This window comes from Engystomops pustulosus, chromosome 3, assembly GCF_040894005.1.
Source record: "Engystomops pustulosus chromosome 3, aEngPut4.maternal, whole genome shotgun sequence".
NCBI lineage: Eukaryota > Metazoa > Chordata > Amphibia > Anura > Leptodactylidae > Engystomops > Engystomops pustulosus.
In genome coordinates this window covers 16,175,860-16,190,705 of record NC_092413.1, presented here as the reverse complement: position 1 = coordinate 16,190,705, position 14,846 = coordinate 16,175,860, and the positions used below count along the sequence as shown (strand labels likewise).

At 43.7% G+C, this 14,846-nt stretch overlaps 1 protein-coding gene across 4 annotated transcripts in view; it reads right to left on the bottom strand.

Moving 5' to 3' along the window:
* The window catches only part of USH2A (usherin), a 493,686-nt gene that overhangs the window by 92,205 nt on the left and 386,635 nt on the right, over nucleotides 1–14,846 (bottom strand). For all 4 annotated transcript variants that reach the window (XM_072140122.1, XM_072140124.1, XM_072140123.1 and 1 more), the window contains exons 51-53: nucleotides 4,228–4,451; nucleotides 2,367–2,577; nucleotides 1,036–1,233 (exon numbers count right to left, since the gene is read on the bottom strand). In XM_072140122.1, the coding sequence (XP_071996223.1) occupies nucleotides 1,036–1,233; nucleotides 2,367–2,577; nucleotides 4,228–4,451 (633 nt within the window). The remainder of the gene's footprint in view (nucleotides 1–1,035; nucleotides 1,234–2,366; nucleotides 2,578–4,227; nucleotides 4,452–14,846) is intronic.

The following is a 14,846-nucleotide window of genomic DNA, read 5'->3' as shown; positions in this document are numbered from 1 at the left end:
ATGTGAAACATTGTGATGTGTAGTTAGGACACAGGCTTTCTCTGTGTGTAGATGGGGATAGCAGGACTCACAGGCTTTCTCTATGAGTGGGTGGCAGAAACAGGACTCACAGGCTTTCTCTATGAGTGGGTGGTAGAAGCAGGACTCACAGGCTTTCTCTATAAATGGGTGGGGAGAACAGGACTCACAGGCTTTCTCTATAAGTGGGTGGAGGAAGCAGGACTCACAGGCTTTCTCTATAAGTGGGTGGAGGATACAGGACTCACAGGCTCTCTCTATAAGTGGGTGGAGGATACAGGACTCACAGGCTCTCTTTCTGAGTGGGTGGAGGAAGCAGGACTCACAGGCTTTCTCTATAAGTGGGTGGAGGATACAGGACTCACAGGCTCTCTTTCTGAGTGGGTGGGAGAAGCAGGACTCTCAGATTTTTTCTGAGTGCATTGAGGAAGCAGTCTTTTTCTAGGAATGGGTGGAGAAAGTAGGACTCAGGGGCTTTCTCTATATGTTGGTAGAATTAGAAAGACTCACATTCTTCCTCTATGAGTGGGACAGATTAGAAGAACTCATAGGCTTTCTTTATGAGTGGGTGGTGAAAACAAGACTCACATTCTTTCTCTAGTGGGTGGGGTTAGCAGGACTCACATTCTTTCTCTAGTGGGTGGGGTCAGCAGGACTCACATTCTTTCTCTAGTGGGTGGGGTTAGCAGGACTCACATTCCTTTCTCTAGTGGGTGGGGTCAGCAGGACTCACATTCTTTCTCTAGTGGGTGGGGTCAGCAGGACTCACATTCTTTCTCTAGTGAGTGGGATTAGCAGGACTCACATTCTTTCTCTATTGGGTGGGGTTAGCAGGACTCACAGGCTTTCAGTATCAGTGGGCGGGTTAGCAGGACTCAAAGTCTTCCGTGAGTCCTGACAACAGTTTTACAACTTTTTACAGGTTATTCCTGAATCAGATATGTTTCAGATATGTTTTAATCTCATATATCTACATTAGTACCATGAGAAATAGTAACATAGAACCATCATATGTACCATTCAGCTTCCTGGGTTCCTTCCACCTCAGTATGATCACAGCTTTGGGATTCTTGGCTATAGTCCATCTCGGAGGGCTCAGACCTTCTGGTATATCCTGTTTGGTTGTGACTCTACTTACGTTACCAAAACTGTAGCCAAAACTGTTCCAGGTTAATATTCGATATTCATAAGTTGTAAAAGGGTTTAGACCAGAATCTAGAAGAAGTGAATATATAAAAGTTATTTTTGTTGAATATTTTAGTTTCTCGAATCAGTGGATCAGCCTGCCAGAACCTGCCGATGCTGGAGGTGATTCAGAAGACCTAGCAATCTATGGATCCCAATCTTTACAAAGATGGGGCTTTTAAGACACAGAAGTGGTTTTTAATGGGGTAACAGTGGTTCTTCTGATGGGCCCCTTTTATGACCCAAGATCCAGCAGAAGATGCGTAAATTTGGAAATTACTGAAGCAGCCACCTGACACTAGGAGCGATTTGGTCTACAATATTATTGATTCTACAACCAACGTGATCCTGATAAAGGATGGGTCTGGACATCTTCACCTCAGGTGAGTCTGCAGTACTCCAGTCCAACAATCAGTTTTGATAACGTCTTAGCTTTTCTAAGGAGGATCCAGGGTTGGCATTGAACCTACTGGGGCACATTTACTTACCCGTCCCGTTGACGCTGCCAATCCGGAATGTCCAATGAGGATTCGGAGCTGACGCGATTCACTAAGACCATGCGTCCAATTTCCTGCATGTGTCGCTTCTCCCGCTGAGGTCCGCCGGACTTCACCTTCTTCTTCCCGATGCGTGTAAGTGCTGATCTTGCGACACAATTTTGAAAGTTAAATTCTGCGGTTGGTCCGAATCAGTCGGGTTGTCCAACGTCTACGCCCCCAGACCTGTGTTGCATGCAAGCCGGCGCCGATGCGCCACAATCTGATCGCGTGCGCCAAAAACGGAAAAATTTGCAAAACCCGACAGAAATGCGTCCAACGGACCCTTAGTAAATTTGCCCCATTGTGTCTAATTGATATGCTCAACGAGGCACAATGGAAAACTCTGATTGGCTGCTGTGTGTCCCTTGACCTCAGGCGCTACTGAAGACTGCCACAATGCCTGTAGTTGAAGCTAGAGAAGGCTACGTACATCTTTTTGGGTAGTTCACATAGTAGGGGGTTGGAAAAGTACAGAGAATTATTTTCTGGTATAGGGTTGGTCTTATTTTTGGTTCTCCCCTTTCCCTACTGGAATAAATGAAAGAACTAAGGCAAAAATTTTCCAATTCTGTATTGGAAGTAAGACCCATAGAAGACAAACACAATTTTTTTTGTTTTACTTACCGGTAAATAAATACCGATCTGATCTTCCAGAGTAAACGATTTCTTCTTCTGTCCAACAAATAGCATTGTCTTCCACCTCGCTGCTACCATCGCCAAACACACCTCTGGTCAGGAGACAGGAATCAGAGCTGGAGTTAAAGTGGCACTCCCCACAATACGCCGTATCAGACATGGACATGGGACACACGGAGGCTGAGCCACAACTGGATTCCTGGGATAAAAATAAGAAAAATATATTTTTTTAAAATTAAAAACAATAATGTTTTAAAATAAATAACCAAAGTAAATAAGAAGTAGCCAATGATATAGAGAAAGTATATAGTGTATCATATAAGACACTGATCACATGAGTGACAGGGGCTCCACTGCACACAGGAGCCCTTCGCAATGCATTCGCTATTATTGCAATCTCCACAGGGGGTGCTGCCAGTGCAGGAAGTTCCTTCCCTTAGCCTTTGCACTTTCTACAGCCTGAAAACTTTCATGAATGAAAGATTGTGGGCTCCGGTGCAACTGTACCCTGGAGTAGCCACCTGTCGAATACATAAAAATGCCAAAGCCTCCGGATGTGTCCAGTGTAGCCGGAGCTGGTGAGGTCTTTATCATACAGCGGGGCACAAGTGCTGGTGTATGAAAAATGTCACCCAATGGGTCCATCTGACAAGTTATTGGGGCAAATATATCAACACCAGAACTTGATGTCTACCCCACCCCGTGGCTTGCACCTGATATTTTTGGAGGCTCCAGCTTCCTGCTATGTCTCTGGTGACAAGGGCGCACTTGCCAGGCGCAAACTGCCTGGTGCAGGCTATAGGTAGTGCACTGACACGGACAGGGGTGAACCGAAACTCTCTGCTGCCTTAGGCAAGCTATAGAACGACGCCCCAATGCCCCATCCACTAGTAATATATCAGGTGGTACACCCCCACGGCGTGGGACGTCACTGCACAACACAATGGCCTGGCACCATCTCCTTTCCTCTCAAGTGGCATAGAGGGCTCGGGCAACTCAATCATGTCTTGTACGGTGGTGTGATAAATCTCCAACATTCAGTGTTTTGGATGGACAAAAATGTGGTGCCAAATCAGTCGCTGCTTTTATGGCTGAAAACAGTCATCCAAACCGTGATCAAGTCGCAATTTCTGGTTCCCCGGGCAGATGGCGGTGCCAGTCTGGTCGTGTGGATGGACAGGTGGTGGTGCCTGCCTGCGCACTACCTATAGCCTGTGCCTGTTGAGGCGCACACTATGGTGCAATTTTATGCCAGGTCAGACCTGGCATAAATGTTCCCCGGTGGCGCGGTACAGCACAACCCTGCACTGCTCCCCACCGGGATTTATGGTGTGGGCAGTATCATACGTCGGTGCACCTATCCCCAGCGTTAGATAAGTAAGCCTCTAGATACATTGTAAAATCTGATGATAGATAATATTCTATGGGGAGATTGTTCTATCTATCTAGCGGCGCACAAGCCATGAGGCAAGTTGAGCCTCTTGCCTCAGACAGCACCGACTGCAGCAAAATGTGGGGCAACATCAAGAGCGCTGTCACTTACTACAGAGCAGAACCTCTCACTTATCTCTTCACACCCAACCTGCATACTAAGAAAATAACCTGATACATAACTACTGGATGGGGCACAGGGGGCGCCATTCTATAGCGTGTCTCAGGCAGCAGTGGTTCACCTCTGTATCTATACCATCTATCATCTAAATTATTTACATCTTTCCTCTACTGACTCGATTGTAACTTTGGAATTTGTATCCCAATACTCTGGTCGCATCATGGAAACTTCGAAAACCTCTTAACCAAACTCGGCTGGTTATCTGAGCAGCGGGAAGACTCGGCTTTCTTTAATTACCGTGATAAAGCTTTCTGTCGATGGCTTGTCAGAACAAACATGAGTCACTGGATTATATCCAATTCCGTTACAGCATCCCTCCTCCTCAGTAATCAGCTCGGTTTCACAGCATTTTAATGGAATTCCATTATTTAACTTTAGATGGGCTTTAAATTGTCCATTAGGCCCCGAGCAGCAGGTTGTGTCTGACACATTCACATAGTCCTGTCCGCAGCAGGACATCCCTGCAGAATACAATACAAAATGTTAGAATAGTATAAATTTATAAGAATATCAATGCAATAGGCAATAGGATGGAATAGGTAAGTATCCAGGTAAGTAGCAGGTCTGTAGAAAATTCAACAGAAACTAGTTTTTTTGTAACTACTGTGGGGTACCCCTGAATGGGGGCTGACGTTATTAGATGCAGAAGGGTTAAACGTTTGGGTACTATTGCACTTTAATAGGGTTGGTGATCTGTGCCTTTAAGAAGTATTCTCACCCCTCCCCTGTTGCTTACCCCCCCTCCTACAGTTTATATGGCTGATGACTCAGTTATCTCTCTCTTTGAGGCAAAACTCAAGCTGTCCCTCCCTCTCTCCCTATGTTATTGAGACGTTATGTTTTTTGTAATGTTTTATCTTTGTATTTTATAGTTCATTTCAAGTCACAGCCGGCGGAATGGTGGAAGAGTTGAGATGGTGATTGCTCGGTTGGCCGACTTGCCAGCTGGGAGTCCAGCTGGACATACAGCTTTCAGAGCTCAAAAATGGGTGATTCTATCCCAAGTGCCTCTTTTTTGGATATGGATTAATTTTTTTTTTTTTAAATAAAGCTGTGACCTAATTTTTCATTCAGAAAGAAGTGTCTGTCATATTTTGAAAGTTACTTTTACGTTCAAAGTTTACTGATATTTGTGTTACGGGTAATTAATTAAAGTGTGGTTTACATAAGGTGCTCTGTTGCCTTCCAATCTAAAGGAGCTTTTCAAGAACTTGTGATTCGTTAATTTTTCACAACCTTGTTATAGAAAAGGCTTCACTACAGCCCTTCCTGTGCCTTTCACATTCTGTTTTTATTTTTAGTGTCATCGTCTCAGCAGAGACAGTTCTTGACGGACACAGCCAGTGACAAAAAACAAAATCTAGAAGGAAACCCATAGGTGAAGTGTCTCAAGCACCTGTGATTCATCCACTTTTGCTAACACTGTCATAGGAAATGATTCTTGTGTACATGTGTATTGAGAGCAGGAACAGATGTATGAGGAATTAATGGTAAAGGTTTTTCTCAGTATAAAATTTGGTGGGTGGTTTGGGTGGCCATGGGACCCCTAGACGGCTTGGGCCCCCGGGCTACCGCCCCAACCGCCTATTTTGTAATCCATAACTGATAATCATAGAGAGGGAAGAAGATGTGTTCCCAAACAAAGATATATATATATATATATATATATATATATATATATATACAGAAGGAGTATAAATACTGATGGACTATCCAATGGCTTAATAACCTTGTGGCCACTTATGATATTTAGAATCAAGAAGTCAACGGTGGAGCTCCACATCTTCACATCCTTCGTTACTTACAAAGCATACTCACTGGCTTCCCCATTTAAAAGAGCTACAATACCAGGAACAGCCACAAGATAATATCACGAGTGATACATAAATACAATGGGGCAGATTAACTTACCCGGTCCATTCGCGATCCAGCGGCGCGTTCTCTGCGGTGGATTCAGGTCCGGCAGGGATTCACTAAGGCAGTTCCTCCGACGTCCACCAGGTGGCGCTGCTGCGATGAAGAGCATCGGAACGCACTCAAGTTCACTGGTCTATCCTGGATGAAGGTAAGTGCAAGCTACACAACACTTTTTTTTTTAAATGCGGAGTTTTTTCGTTCGGCCACGCTCCCCGATTTCCATCGCGTGCATGCCAGCGCCGATGCGCCACAATCCGATCGCGTGCGCCAAAATCCCAGGGGAAATCCAGGGAAAATCGGCGCAAATCGGAAATATTCGGGTAACACATCAGGAAAACGTGAATCGGACCCTTAGTAAATGACCCCCAATATATTGGGCATAGGTCCAAAAAATGTAACTCCTCGAAAAATCCCTTTAAAAGGAAAATTTCTCTCTGCCTCCATTAACCATATTTCCCTATATGCTTTAATAGATGTTTCTCCACTGGTTTCCGCATAGTTGGAATTTTCTCTCTATTCCCTGTTGTCCGATCAATCTCATTGTTTCTAAATCTGTACTGTCAGATGGGCTGAGCCAGGCTGTCTGCTCACCTTAGGACCACCCACATGCCAGTAGAGAGCCTTATTAGAATACTGGATAAAGAAATGACATCAAACCTATTTGTCATATAGGACATCCTGGGGAGAGCTGAAAACCTGGCTCCACTCACTTGACAGTAGAGAGACAGTAGAGAGATAGTAGAGACAGTGGGGCTCACTAAGCTTACTAAGGGTCCGAACGCCACACTTTCATCGGGTTTCCTGAATATCTCCGGTTTGGGCCCGATCGGTGCACGCGATCGGATTGTGTTGCATCGGTGCCGGCTTTCACGCGACAGAAATCGGGGGGCTTGGCCGTCGGACAACCCAACTGATTCGGAAAAACCGCAGAATTTAAAAAAGAATTTGCGTTGCAAGATCAGCACTTACATTTACCGGGAAGAAGAAGGTGAACTCCGGCGGACCTCGGCACCTGCTGGATATCGGGCGCACGGACCTGAGGGAATCCCGGCCAGACCCGAATCAGCGATGGACAACGTGCTGCGGGATCGCGACCGGGTAAGTAAATGTGCCCCAGTCACTAGAAAAAAAATTCCAACTATTCTGGAATCAGTGGAACAAGGAAAATCTTTATATCCATATTTTGACAACGAACAAAAGCCTACATATTATTCTTCTTCTCAAATTTTCCCTGACACTTTCCAAGAAACCGATCATATACAACAGAGACGGGATTGAAAAATTCATAAACACAAAGCCGAAAAAAACTTGTGACAGACAGACTCAAATTCTGAAAATGAACCTTAGCGTCTCGGGGAAAAAAAAAAAACAGACGCGGCGTCTCCGTTCCTTTACGGAAAATTCTATCTGTGACAGAATGGGAAACTTCAGCCAAGAACTCAGTCGCCTAACACAAAGCGAATCCCTTTCTAGTTTCTTTAGTAAACCATTACTTTTTTTTCCCCCTTTAATTATTAACAACCTGTATAATCTGGTGGAGAATGCGGGCACACCTCTCTTTAAACTGCTATGGTATCCTCTGCTCCTCATTATCTTTTTCCATCATAGTCCAGACAAAAAAAAACGACACAAAAAACGACTTTTTTGTATCTGTGACAGAATGGGAAACTTCAGCCAAGAACTCAGTCGCCTAACACAAAATGACTCCCTTTCTAGTTTCTTTAGTAAACCATTACTTTTTTTTTCCCCCCTTTAATTATTATCAACCTTGTTCCAGTGTGATAAATTGCTAATTACTTAATACCCTAATCAGCGTTCATTCTTTGCAAAGATAAACTGTGACAGGGCCATTAATTTAAATAGTAATTTCACTTAATAGCCAGAACGGCGCACCAGATTTTTATGCAGCATTTTCTGAAGACTGCATCCATCACGGAAATATTCTGACATAAAGATGTCTGACATGCACTAACTCACTTAGGGAGAGCAGATGTTGCGGAGCAGAGTTTGATCGTAATTCCCATAGTGCATCACTTCAGCATGAATGAACTGCAAATGCAGAGATAGACAATTGTGTGGAGCTGCCTGGCGTAGCCTCTGACCCCTGCCTAATTTATCACATGTACTCCGGCGCTTGACTTTTTGATCTGGAACGTCGGAGGGGGGATTTTTTTTCGTTCAACCACAACCGAAAACAAAATAAGTTCAGGACCCGCGACAATTATGTCTTCCGCGCAAAACTGGAGCATAAAGGAATGTTTCTGCTAGGTGTATGGTCGGCAATGGGTTTGGTACAAAGGATGGGTTTTTGCGACTTTTTGAGGACTATTTTTCGGCAGTAAGACACATTGGAGCACATTTACTTACCCGGTCCCTCGCTTCCCCGCTCAGGTCCCTGGAGTTCACCTTCTTCTTCCCAGTGCATGTAAGTGCATTGTCTTGCGACACAATTTGAATCTTAAATCCCGCACTTAGTCCGAATCCGTTGGATCGTCCGGACCCCCCCCCCCATTTCTGACGAATCTGAGCCGGTGCCGCTGCGCCAAAATCCAATTGCGTGCGACACAATCCCCTTCTAAATATTTGTCTCAGCTCTGCAATACCCAAACACATTGGGAAGTCTGACAGAAATGCGATGCGCGGACCCTTAGTAAATAAAGCCTATTATATGTTATTCCAGATGTTCTAAATGTCACAAATTACATTTATCATTTCAAATTGTCTCAAATTTGCGACATTTTTTGTTGCAAAAAACTCCAGATGAATCCACACTTAAGGAAAACTTTGAAAGTGAAAGAAGTGACTTGAGACATTTGTATGACATTTTTGCGACATTTGTAACAATCTCAAAAAGAGATCTGAAGCTAATTTCACGCAGAAAACGCAAATATTTTGTACGCAAAAATGATACTACACTGGGGGCACAACGTGAAGGGGAGCAGAGGTCTATTTGGTGACTTTTCTTAATGTTAAAGACCAGGAACATAATATTTGGGGCAGGGCATTGGTGTCCAGGAGCTTCGAGTTACATTCTACACACTACATACTACATACTACAACTATGCTACAAAAATGCACATACAAAAAAGTACATCGTGCAGTGCACACAAATGAATAATACACACAACTCACATACATACACAATACACACATGTACACAATGGGGGTCAGTTAGCTTTTTATTCCCCTTGCCATTGGTGTTTTTGCGCCTTTTTGCTGAGTAATGGCTGTTTTGCGCTTTTTTGGAATGTTACGCCTCGGTTCGTGGTGTGGTGTTGCGCTCTATTTGTCATTACATTGCACCTCTTTACAGATGTTTGCGCCCGATTTTTTATACTATTGCGCCTATATAGGCGCACATAATTGCTCAATAACACGCCAGTCCTGACCGTGCTTAGGAAAGGCAATGGTATGATTTGCGCCTTTTAAAATTTGAGCCTAATAAGGTGCAAAAAAACCCTCCATTTAACAAAGAGCCAAAACAACAAAGACAAACGAGGGGCAAAAATAGACTCACAACAGGAGCAAAAAGAGCTCGGAGAAGAGGGAAAATAAGATAAATGACCCCCATTGTAGTACAGCTATGCTACAAAAATGAAAAGTACCACTATAAAGTACAGGCATATGAAGAATATACACACTACACACATAAATACACTATACACACATGTACAAATCATAGATAGTACAGCTATGTTACAAAAAAATGCATACAGCCCACACACACCGCACACAGAAAGACACAGTGGGGCACATTTACTTACCCGGTCCTGTCGCGATCCCCGATCCGGACGGTCCGCCGAAAATAAAATCTGGCGAAATTCACATAGCCTGTGCGCCCAATATCCTGCATGTGTCGCTTCCCCGCCGAGGTCCGCCGGAGTTCACCTTTTTCTTCCCGATGCTTGTGTGTGTCTTGCAACACATTTTGAATTTTAAAACCCGCACTAAGTCCGAATCCGTCGGGTTGTCCGACGACCCGCCCCCGATTTGCGTCGCATGAAAATCGCCGCCAAAATCCGGTCGCGTGTGCCAAAAACCCCTGTTAAATGCGGAGCAAAACGGAAAAAGTCGGGAAACCCGTCGAAAACGCGGTCCGCGGACCCTTAGTAAATGAGCCCCAGTATGTACACAATACACACATAAATACATACACATATACACTGAACATATGAAAACCATTTTCCTGGAAAAGGAATCTTTCATTTTAGTTTTTTTTTTGTTTCCCCTGCACGCCATTACCATACTTTTTTAATTCAACGTTCACAGGAATGGGAGGGCTTGTTTTTTTTGACACAAGTTGTATTTTTTACTGGCGTCATGTAAAGTTTCATGTCACACATAAGAAAAATGTAAAAAAAAACAACTACATTTGCTAAAGTTTTTAGTAGGATGATAAGATAAGGGGGCACATTTACTTACCCGTTGCTTGAGTTCACAGAAAGTGCATTGTCCGATGATAATGCCCTCTGCCGCGATTCACTAACATCCTGCGCCCGATATCCTGCATGCGTCGCTTCCACGCTCAGGTCCGAAATAGTTCACCTTCTTCTTCCTGGTGCATGTAAGTGCATTGTCTTGCGACACAATTTGAATCTTAAATCCGGCGCTCAGTCCGAATCAGCCGGATCATCTGACGGCCCGCCCCCCGATTTGTGTCACATGGAAGCAGCTGCGCCAAAATCTGATCACATGCGACACAATCCCAGCGCAGACACCTGTTAAATACCTGTCAAAGCTGCACAAATCCCACAACCGGCGAACAATCCGATGAAAGTGCGATCCGCGATCCTTCGTAAATAAGCCCCAATGTTGATATGACTCTCCCTTTTGCTAACCCTTCAGATGCGGTGGAAATTTCTGGCCATGGCATCTGATGGGTTGATCATTTAACGTTAACCCTGGTAGGTGCCTACTGGTGTTACCTGTGTATGGAAGAGGATTAGCTTGGAAATTTTATGGAATGGGTAACCGAAAATATAACCCCCATCAGGGGATTACTTAGACCATGCCCCCGTAACATCAGAAGGAGGTGTCTACACCGGCTTCATTATAACTTATATAGTGACAAAAGCCAAATTATTTTGTAACTTTTTTTGACCACTTGATGACTCCTAACCTCAACTTATCGGTCAACAACGAGACCATTCCCGACTTTCATACCTGAAGTGTACGATCTAATCTAATGATATTCTATCCCGCCATTTACTACCAACCCAGATTTCCTCCGGAAAGTCAAGGAGAAAGTGTATCGCAATGATAAAAAAAAAAAAAAAAAATCTGTTTTCATGAAATCCTGCCAACAATTATTTAATGTGCATCACAGAAGCGAAGGAATGTATAAACACAGCTGGCTGATGAATGACTAATTCAATAAATCTGTAAAACCAATGGTTTACAGCGAGCATTAGAATTAAACGGCGTAAGCTTTCCAGGCAGCAGATAAGCTATACCCAATATTAAGCCGGGCTCTAATATTCACGACTTTGGACATATTGCCTCGTGATGCCAACGCTGCTTATGTGGCGATCACAGATGTGAGATGAGCAGGTAATGGGTGATTGAAAATCCAAGACTTGTCAGTCCGAGCCGGGTTCTAGAATGTTCTACATTCATGCTGATACTTAGAGCTTAGAAACTTAGATACTTAGAAAAAGATTATGAGGAGCAGAAGATACCATAGCAGTTTATAGCAAAGTGTGCCCGCATTCTCCACCAGATTATACAGGTAGGTCTAGATATGAGGATCTGTGCCGTTCTATATTGCAAAGTTAGAAGAAAATCTCTTATAATAACATGCTCCAGGTTCTAGAATGTTCTACATTGTTGCTGATACTCAGAGCTCCTACTATGGTAATGTTTGGACTATGATGGAAAAAGATTATGAGGAGCAGAAGATACCATGGCAGTTTATAGCAAAGTGTGCCCGCATTCTCCACCAGATTATACAAGTAGCAGGAGATCCCAGGATCTGTGCCGTGGTATATTGCAAAGTTAGAAGAAAATCTCTTATAATAATATGCTCCAGGTTCTAGAATGTTCTACATTGTTGCTGATACTCAGAGCTCCTACTATTGTTATGTCAGGACTATAATGGAAACAGTTTATGAGGAGCAGAAGATATCTTAGCAGTTTATAGAGAGATGTTCCCACATTCTCCACCAGATTATACAGGTAGCGGTAGTCTGTGCCGCATCATATTGCAAAGTTAGAAGAAAAACTCTTATAAAGTGACCCCAAGTGTCTAGATTGTTCTATATACAGGTAGGAGTAGTGTCTAGATTGTTCTATATACAGGTAGGAGTAGTCCCGAGCATCTGTGCTGCTGTATATTGCAAAGCTACAAGAAAATCTCTTATAAAATATGCACCAGGTTCTAGAATGTTCTACATTGTTGCTGATACTCAGAGCTCCTACTATTGTTAAGTTGGGACTATGATGGAAACAGTTTATACCATTGTAGTTTCTAGAGAGGTGTGCCCGCATTCTCCACCAGCTTATACAGGTAGAAGTAGTCCCCAGCATCTGTGCTGCAACATACTACAAAGTTAGAAGAAAATCTCTTGTAAAAGTGAGCATCAGTGTGTACATTGTTCTGTGTTATTGCTGATACTATGGTTGTGTTAGGATTATGAGGAAAACTGTGACGTCTATAGTGCCTGCTCACTGTGTGGTGAGCTTAAGTTGTCTCACCGCACCGTAATGGACATGTCCTATATTTTGCCCTTTTATGCCGCCGGCCCTGCACTGCACTTTTGCCGTATGTTTTTTTCCTGTTCTGTATATACAGCTGTATTTTGGCTATACAGCCCGTATAAGCACGTATGGCACTGTATCCGTAGAAAATACAGTGGGCTGGGAAATGATGGATGGCTGTCTATTGGCTGGCTGACAGAATGCTCCTCCCACTGGTTCTGGATACTGCACGTATATACGGCAGCATATGGTGCACAACCGTATGTAGCCCGTATGCAACCCGTATTTTATATGTTCCTATAAACTTCTATGGGGCATACGGAACGGAAATACATGAGGAAATAAGACATGCTCGATATTTTTTATGTTTCTAAAACGGTGCGGAACACAATACACCCATTGAAACGGATGGCCGTATTGCCCATTGGAATGAATAAGACCGTATGCTACACGTATAAACGGCCGTTCTTATACATCCGGGGAGCAGGATCTAAGAGCCGTGTAATGTGTCAGGGACAAATTTCTCATAAATTTGAGGACAAGTAGATATATGAGGACACCTCTGAATGAGTGTAACGATCCCTGATGAAGGAGACCGATCTGGTCTCCGAAACGCGTAGGAAATTTGTTCCTCATTCCTCTCCGTAGCTCCAGTGGTGACGTCATCGAAGCAGACACCGATCAACTCCAAGCAGCGTCCATGCACATCCGAACACAGTCACCGGCCGGGGCTGCTCCGGATCCGTTGAAGAAAAGAGTGCATCTATCCCTTACACAAAATTTATATTAGACTTGTCTTTACTTTCTCCATACCACGATAGGAGGTATTTAGTATATCGCAGCACCATATGCGGTCCATTTGCGCCAGTGAGCACTAGGTAAGTACCAGGTCTGTTGAAAATTCAACAGAAACTTGTTTTTTTGTAACTACTGTGGGGTACACCTGGATGGGGGCTGACATTATTAGATGCAGAAATATTTGGGTACTATTACACTTTAATAGAGTTGGTGATCTGTGCCTTTAACTTACCTCATGACGTCCTCCCCTTCTACAGGACGTGGGGGATCATATGGTTGATCACTTTATTTTTTCTTCCTCTTTTAGGCAACACTAAAGTTGTCCCTCCCTATGTTGTATACTCTTTTTTTGTAAGGTTTTACCATTGTAAAAGGCGGGTGGAACATTTTAGACGGTGTTTTCTCGGTTGGCCGACTTGCCAGCTGGGAGTCCAGCTTGGCATACAGCTTCCAGAGCTCAAAAATGTGTGATTCTATCCCAAGTGCCTAATTTTTGGATATCACAGGTAAAAATATAAAAAATATATAAAACTGTGACCTAATTTTCCACCAGCTAGAAGTGTCTGTCATATTTTGGAAGTTAAACTTTAATACAATTAAAGTTCACAGGCCGTCCCGTACAAGACAGGTTCCATAGGTTTGTTCTTAAGTTCAGTTTGTATGTAAGTCGGAACTGTATATTTTAGAATTGTAACCCCGGCCAAAAATTTTTTGGTCTCTGTGACAATTGGATTTTAAAAATGTGGGATTGTCATAAGAACCAGGAGTAACAATAAATCTTAATTTCAGACACCTTTAATAACTTTTATAGCTGTTAAATGTAGCCTAGGACTAAAGAACAGGTAATTACCAATTATCAGGCGTCTGTTTGTAACAAGAGGTCGTCTGTAAGTCGGGTGTTCTTAAGTAGGGGGCCGTCTGTACTGATATTTGTGTTACAGGTAGTTTATTGCCCTTATAGGGGGTTTACATAAGGTGATCTCATGCATGCCTTCCAGTCTTTGCTATCTGGCTGATTGACACAGAACAGTTTTGTTGGCCTGGGGCCCCCAAGAGCCTGGGGCCCTGGGCAGACACCAGTATGTACAATGCAATGAAAAAGAAAAACCCCAAAGATATTCACATTTACATTTAGAGGGGGTGGGTTCAATCTGGGGTAAACTACCATATATACTTGAGTATAAGCCGACCCAAGTATAAGCCGAGGCCCCTAATTTTAACACAAAAACCTGGGAAAACCTATTGACTCGAGTATAAGCCGAGGGTGGGAAATGCATTGGTCACAGTCTCCCCAGTATATAGCCTGCCGGACCCTGCCCCATAGTATATAGCCAGCACCTGCCCCCAGTATGTAGCCTTCCAGCCCATATCCCCCAGTATATAGCCTGCCAGCCCCTTGCCCTAGTATATAACCAGCCCCCTGCCCCAGTATATAGCCAGCCCCC